General features: G+C 39.1%; 1 protein-coding gene across 1 annotated transcript; it reads left to right on the top strand.

The window, feature by feature from the left end:
* The first annotated feature begins 3,991 nt into the window (after positions 1–3,991).
* Positions 3,992–5,146, top strand: LOC138895247 (uncharacterized). The gene is made up of 2 exons (XM_070179919.1): positions 3,992–4,503; positions 4,645–5,146. Exons 1-2 carry the CDS (start codon positions 3,992–3,994, stop codon positions 5,144–5,146), a joined length of 1,014 nt encoding a protein of 337 aa, XP_070036020.1.
* The last annotated feature ends 2,921 nt before the right edge of the window (positions 5,147–8,067 follow it).

Below are 8,067 nucleotides of genomic sequence, written 5' to 3'. Positions count from 1 at the left end.
ATGGGATAGGGTGACGTGGGATCACCCCCGGGTATGTGCATGGTAAGGTTACACGGCGATTTGATGGTTTTTGGAACAACTCTTGGCACGTTCGAGGAAGAACGTATGTTTTAGTGGGGAGGATGTAACGACCCGACCGGTCTTTTTAAGCATTTGCACTTCGCTCGGTAGCTTACGGGCATGAGTAGCTCTGTATGATGCATTATGACTTATGTGAATCGTCGGTTTTGGTTTCAGGTCATTCAGAATCGAATTTGGAAGAATGGATTTCATGGTTTAAGCTTTAAATTGGGAGAGTTGACCAAGTTTGACTTTTAGCATTTGACCTCAGAATGGAATTTTGATGGTCCCGTTAGCTCCGTTGGTGATTTTGGACTTAGGAGCGCGTCCGGATTGTGATTTGGAGGTCCGTGGTTGAATTTGGCTCGAAATGGCGAAAGTAAAAATTTTGAAAAGTTTGATCGGGAGTGGACTTTTTGATATCATATTTTGATTGTGATTCTGGGAATTGGAATAGCTCTGTTATATTATTTGGGACCTGTGCGCAAAATTTGAAGTCATTCTGGATTGATTTGCTATGTTTGGGCACGAGTTATTGAATTCGAAAGTTCAAAGTTCATAGATTTCGATTTGAGGTGCGATTCGTCATTTCGATGTTGTTATGCGTGATTTGAGGCCTCGAGTAGGTCCGTATTATGTTATTGGACTTGTTGGTATATTCGGATAGGGTCCCGAGTGTCTCGGATGAGTTTTGGACGAGGTTCAGATCATTTTCACTTCATGTTGCTATTGTTGGTTATGGTGTGACCGCACCTATGGCTGGTTTGCGCAGGTGCGATGGTCACAGAAGCGACGAAGGGGTCGCAGGAGCGAAAATATAGCTGGGAGCAGGGTTTCGCATAAGCGGAGATTGCTTCGCATCTACGAAGGCGCAGATGCGGTGAGTTGAGCGCAGAAGCGATATTTGGGCGCACACCTGCGAGTGCACAGATGCAGGTATTTACCGCAGGTGCGAAGGCAGGCCTCCAGTGCTTCTCCGCAGAAGCATGATTTTTGGTAATTGGATTGTGAATTTAAAGAGAAAATTGGGGGGTTTTGGCCTAAAGTTTCATAATATGAATTTTTGAGTTTTGAACATCGAATTGGAGTCGGATTTGAGTGAAACTAGTATGGTTGGACTCGTAATTGAATGGGTTGTTGAATTTTATAAATTTTGTTGGGTTCCGAGGTGTGGGCCCAGGTTGGGCTTTTGGCTGATTTTGGGCTTTTGATTCAAGATTTAATCTTTTTAGATCGGGATTGGTTCCTTTAGCATTGTTTGATGTATTTGAGTTATTTTGATTAGTTTTGAGCCGTTCGGAGGTCGGAACGCGCGCGATGGCATTTTGGAGAATCGCTTGGCTTACTCGGTGTTGGAATTGGCTTGTTCAAGGTAAGTAACTCTTCTAATCTTGGAGCTGAGGGTATGAAACCCCGAAATACGTGTTATGTGATTAGTGTTGAGGTGGCATGCTAGGTGATGGGCGTGTACCATGTGAACTGAGACTCTGTTGTTCCCATGGCACTGTATATGGTCCTACTTTGTTGATATCCGTGTTTTCACCATGTGATAAAGTAATTAAGCTGTCAATCATGCTAGATATCATGTTTAGGTATTATGCCGATACTATTTGGACCCATAGTGGTCATTTCTTACTGTCATCTCACTGATTTCATTGATATTTCATACTCAGTCATATCCATACATTCATACCATATCTCAGTCTCAGTTATTATTTATTGATATATCATATCATTGTTGCCGGGCTAGTTATAGTTTCATGATATTATGAGCCCGTGAGTGAGACTGGAGAGATTGATGACTGAGTGAGGCCGAGGTCCCGAGTGAGAGTGATATTTTGGGATCGGACTGCACGCCGCGACAGGTTATATTGATTACATATTTTGGGATCGGGCTACACGCCGCAACAGGTTATATTGATTACATATTTTGGGATCGGGTAGCACGCCGCAGCAGGTTATATTGATTACATATTTTGGGATCGAGCTGCACGCCGTAACATGTTATATTGATTACATTTTATGGGATCGGGCTGCACGCCGCAGCGATATAGCGCTTGGGCTGAAGGAGCCCCTCCGGAGTTTGCACACCCCAGTGAACACAGTCGACTATATATATGTAGATCGGGTTGCACGTCGCAATGGGCCTTATGATCATATATGGATTGGGTTGTACGCCGCAGCGGGTATTGTACACCGCTGAGTGATTGCGTGTGCTGAGCATAGTGAGAGAGAATGCGAGACAATGAGATTGAGTACTCTGAGAGTGTGAGTACATGAGCTCATCATCGAGATGCATTACATTTGACATGCGTACTTGAGATACATGCATAGAGGTGCATTTTCTTCTGCTACCCAGTTTGGGGAACATTTATGATTTTACCTGTATCTTGACATGTAGGCATAGAGAAGTACTTTCCTCATACTATCTGAAAATGAAACATCTTACTATTTGTTGAAAGGAGTTTTAGGGAAAAACCACAGTTTTCAAACTTACTCGTATTTTGAATTTTTCGGTAAAAAATTTGGGTTTTCACTGAGATACCTGAAAAGAAATGCCTATTTTTTCTGGAACTGTGAACGAACTGAGCTTTTTATTTCTGAGGTACTCCTTTGTTATTGTACTATGTTGTTATGAATTATTGTGGAATATTGGTGTTGGACCCGACCTTTTTTGTTAGCTCGTCACTACTTTCAACATAAGGTTAGGTTTGTTACTTATTGAGTACATGGGGTCGGTTGTACTTATACTACACTTCTGCACTTTGCGTGCAGATATTGACTGTTGATGTTGCTGTGTTCGATGGGAGCTGGATTTGAAGATGTACCTGCGTCCCGGTGGTAGCTGCCTCTTGTTCGTGGTAGCCTTAGATCTATAAAACTTTGTTTATGTACTTTTCAAACAGACGATGTATTTACTTCATTTCAGCTTTGTAAACTTTATTCTTAGAAGCTCATGATTTGTACTACCAGTTCTTGAGGAATGTATCAGATTCAGATAATTTCTTCACTTAATTGCTTTATTGATTGTTATTGGAATTGGTTAGTGGTTAATTGGATTTTGGGTTTTGGGTCATGACAATCGAGCTTCCGAACTCCCTTATTAGGCCAGGGTCGATATATCTGTGATCGGGTGAAGTCGAGCTTGAAAATCGATCTGACGTCTAGCATCGTCAGTCAAGATCGGTACATGGTGATTATGATCGAACCCAAAGCATTGTCAAAGTTACCCATCAAAACCATCATATTTGCCCTCGAGTTTACCGAAGGCATAACCGGTCTTGTTTCTAACGGTCTCGAAGAAAGGTTTGCCAACTCAACCGACAGGGGTACGTAATTCTCATCATTAACCAATCATTATGGCAGAAATTATGGAATGAGTCAAAAAGGGACCAACGGTCAGCAAATCATGAACTTTTGCCTTTTATAGAACAATAAGATAATATCTTAAAAGGTAGGTCCCCCCTAATATATAAAGGGGACTTGACAATTTATGAGAGACATTGTAACATACACTGATAAGCAATACGTTCTCTAAGTTCTTACTCTCTGATATCTTTGTGTCAATAAAAATACATTCAACTCAAGGGTAGCTGGCTTTCTTAAGCTGAAATCATCCAATTCATGTGGTTTGCAGTTAATTTATCATTATTTATTTTAATTACAATCTAATTTATCGCTTTGTATCAAGTTAATCTGCATATCCTTTAAACCACTAACAAATTCAATTGTTATCCGATTTTGAGGGTAAACAATTTAATCAAAACCCTTAAGGAAGGGATTTGGAAGAAAGTGGCAAAACTGGATTAAATTTTGCATTAGCATAGTAAGATTTTCTATACTGATTAACGGATCACCAGAGGGTTTTTTTCCTTCTCATAGGGGGTTAAGACAAGGAGATTCTTTATCCCCTTTTTTGTTTATTATGTCCATGGAAGGACTCAACAATATGTTGAAAACTGTTAATCAGAATGGGTGGTTGAGAGGCTTCAGGGTACCTAACAATGCTGGCAATGAGATGGAGGTATCACATCTTCTATATGTTGATGATACTCTAGTTTTGTGCGAGGCAAAAGCTGAGCAGATGAGGTATTTGAGGCTAATACTTATTGTGTTTGAATTTGTGTCTGGATTACATGTAAATTGGAGAAAAAGTAGGTTGATTCCGGTTAAAGAAGTGGCAGATGCCCAAGTCTTAGCAGGGATTCTTGGATGTGAGATAGATTGCCTACCAACTGCTTATTTGGGACTATCCCTTGGTTCAAGAAATAAAGTTATGGAGGTATGGAGTGGAGTTGTAGAGAGGGTTGAAAGGAGACTGGCTAGATGGAAAACACAATACCTATCTCTGGGCGGTCGGGTGATTCTCATTAATGTTGTGCTGGATTCTCTGCCTACATATGTGATGTCTCTTTTTCCAATACCTGCAAAGGTGGAAAAGAGGTTGGATTCTCTCAGAAAAAATTTCTTATGGCAAGGAAGCAAAGATAAAAAGAGTTTTCACTTAGTCAACTGGAAAGGTGGTCTTGGTATTAAAAACATAAGAACACAAAACAAGAGTCTTCTAATGAAATGGCTATGAAGATTCAACAATGAAAACCAAGCTTTGTGGAAGGAGGTGGTGATCAACAAATATGGACAACAGGGACAATGGTGCACCAAGCCTGTGACAACGGCATATGCAGTTAGTGTTTGGAGATCCATTAGAGCTCAGTGGCCTACTTTTAACGCTAATGTGGGGTTTACAGTGGGTAACAGGAGAAAAATCTCATTTTGGAATGACAATTGGTTGGGATATGCCCCTCTAAAAGATATGTTCCCACATCTTTTCTGTTTAAGCCTAGTATCAGAGGCTTCCATTGGAGACACTTGGAGCTTACAAGGCTGGAATCTATATTTTAGGAGATCGTTGAATGATTGGGAGGTTATAAGAGTAACTGAGTTACTGAAGGACTTGGATACCTTCAACGGTACATCTCACAATGAAGATTCCATGATATGGAAGAGTGATGGAAAGGACTTCACTGTTAAATCAGTATACACTCTTTTAAACTCTACTGGACATCAAAATACAAGCTGGCCTTAAAAATATTTGGAAAGTTAATGCTCATTTCAAAGTGATACGTTTCTCCTGGTTGGTGGCTAGACGAGCATGCTTCACTCATGAAAAACTACAAAGAAGGGGATTTCGGCTAAGCTCAAGATGCTTCTTGTGTCATGAGAACATAGAAAATAATAACCATCTGTTCTTACACTGCAAAGTGACTGGTCAGCTTTGGCAGATTTTTTTGAGCATGATTGGCCTAAATTGGGCCATGCCAGAGTCTACAATTGAGCTTCTGAAATGCTGGAAAAAGAGGGGAGGCAGGGGAAGGCAGAAGAAATGGTGGAACTCCACCCCAGCTTGTGTATGGTGGACTATATGGACAGAGAGAAATGCAAGGTGTTTTGAAGACAATAGTAACTCTATACAGACAATTAAGATGAATTGTATACAGTCTTTGTTATAAAATAAAGACTATAAAGTAAAGACAAGTATTGGGAGAAACTGATATATTATTCAAACTTCAAACTTATGTACATAATGAACTGAAAACTCCTCTATTTATAGAAGAAAGGAAGCAGCTGCAAGGCTTTTCTTTAGCTGCTTGTAAGCTGTCTACATGAGCTGCTTGTAACCTGCCTGTTTAATAAGAAACTGCCGCAAATCATTTCATTGAGCTGCTTGCAACCTGCCTGCATCAGCTGCTTGTAGATAAACTTCAACAAAGTACTAAATGGATAGTCTTATTCACGAAGATTATCTATAGCGGAGTAATAAATAGACATCCACAATAATTATTTTCATAACACTCCCCCTTGGATGTTCATTAAAAGGTATTGTGCCTCGTTAAAACCTTACTAGGAAAAATTCAGTGGGAAAAATCCTAGTGAAGGAAAAAGAGTACACATATTTAGTAATACGCACTTCTACCCGCCTCATTAAAAACCTTATAATAAAACCCTGTGGGAAAAAAACTTAGTAAGGAAAAAAAGAGTACATCGCATATTTTACTCCCCCTTATGAAAATCTTGTTTCAAATATTTGAGTATCTACATTTCAATCGTGTATACCATCTTCTCAAAAGTTGAAGTTGGCAAAGATTTAGTGAATAAATCTGCCGGATTGTCACTTGAACGAATTTGTTGCACATCAATGTCACCATTTTTCTGAAAATCGTGTGTGTAGAATAATTTTGGTGAAATGTGCTTCGTTCTATCTCCTTTTATAAATCCTCCCTTCAATTGGGCTATGCATGCAGCATTGTCTTCGTATAAAATTGTGGGTCTTTTCTCACATTCCAAACCACATTTTTCTCGAATAAAATAAATTATTGATCTCAACCATACGCATTCCCTACTTGCTTCATGAATAACTATTATTTCAGCATCATTTGAAGAAGTAGCAACAATAGATTGCTTTGTGGAGCGCCATGATATGATAGTACCTCCACATGTAAACACGTACCCGGTTTGAGATCTAGCTTTATGGGGATCAGATAAATAACATGCATCTGCATAACCAACAAGATCTGCACTATCTTTGTTAGAATAAAACAAACCTATATCAAGATTTCCCTTTAAATATCGCAATATATGCTTAATCTCGTTCCAATGTCTCTGTGTAAGAGAATAACTATATCTTGCTAGTAAATTAACAGAAAATGCTATGTCAGGCCTTGTAGCATTAGCAAGATACATTAGTGCACCAATTGCACTGAGATAGGGTACTTCGGGACCAATGAGTTCCTCATCCTCTTCTGGAGGTCGGAACAAATCTTTATTCACTTCAAGTGATCGAACAACCATTGGTGTACTCAATGGGTGCGCTTTGTCCATGTAAAAGCGTTTTAAGACCCTTTTCTGTATAGGCAGATTGATGGATAAATATTTCGTCTGCTAAATGTTTAATCTGCACACCAAGACAAAGTTTTGTCTTTCCAAGATCTTTCATCTCAAATTCTTTCTTAAGATATTTAATTGCCTTTTGGAGCTCTTCTGGGTTCCAACAAGATTTATGTCATCAACATAAACAACAAGTATAACAAATTCTGAGGCCATTTTATTTATAAAAATACATGGACAAATAACATCATTTATGTAACCCTCTTTCAGCAAATATTCACTGAGACGATTATACCACATGCGCCTAGATTGCTTTAAACCGTACAAAGATCTTTGTAATCTGATTGAGTACATTTCCCGAGATTTTGAATATGCTTCAGGCATTTTAAATCCTTCAGGGATTTTCATGTAAATTTCATTATCAAGTAACCCGTATAGATAAGTTGTAACCACATCCATTAGATGTATTTCAAGCCTTTCACGTAAGGCTAAACTGATGAGATATCGAAATGTTATGGCATCCATAACGGGTGAATATGTTTCTTCATAATCGACTCCAGGTCGTTGTGAGAATCCTTGTGCAACAAGGCGAGCCTTGTATCTTTCAACTTCATTTTTATCATTCCTTTTTCGCACAAAACTCATTTATGACCAACTAGCTTTATACCAGCAGGTGTTTAGACTACTGGTCCAAAGACCTCTCTTTTAGCAAGTGACTTCAATTCCGATTGAATTGACTCTTGCCATTTTGGCTAATCAGATCTTTGTCGACATTCTTCGACAGATCGGGGTTCAAGATTCTCACTATCTTACATAATGTTAAGTGCAACATTATATGCAAAAATATTATCCACCACTATTTCAAATCGATTTAAATTAATCCCATCACCAGTAGAACTTATTAAAAGTTCCTCACTCACTTGAGTCTCGGGTTCATTGATTTCTTCGGGAATCTCAGAACTAATCAGATCTTGGGTCTCTTCAGGAGATCCCTTCATAATATCATTTTGATTGTTTATCGATTTTCTTTTTCTAGGATTTCGATCCTTAGAACCCAAAGGCCTACGCTTTAGGTTCACTAGCTCTCATGCTGGTAGATGGTCTTGCTGAGACATCAATTCG

The sequence above is a fragment of the Nicotiana tomentosiformis genome, chromosome 7 (assembly GCF_000390325.3).
Source record: "Nicotiana tomentosiformis chromosome 7, ASM39032v3, whole genome shotgun sequence".
Taxonomy (NCBI): Eukaryota; Viridiplantae; Streptophyta; class Magnoliopsida; order Solanales; family Solanaceae; genus Nicotiana; species Nicotiana tomentosiformis.
Note: the sequence above shows the minus strand (reverse complement) of the source record. Positions and strands in the feature narration are given on the sequence as shown.

Excerpts from the sequence above, each read along its gene's own strand:
- LOC138895247 (XM_070179919.1), top strand. The coding sequence starts at position 3,992 with ATGGAAGGACTCAACAATATGTTGAAAACTGTTAATCAGAATGGGTGG. Across the intron at positions 4,504-4,644 it reads CCTGCAAAGGTGGAAAAGAG|ATTCAACAATGAAAACCAAG; the intron begins GTTGGATTCTCT and ends ATGGCTATGAAG.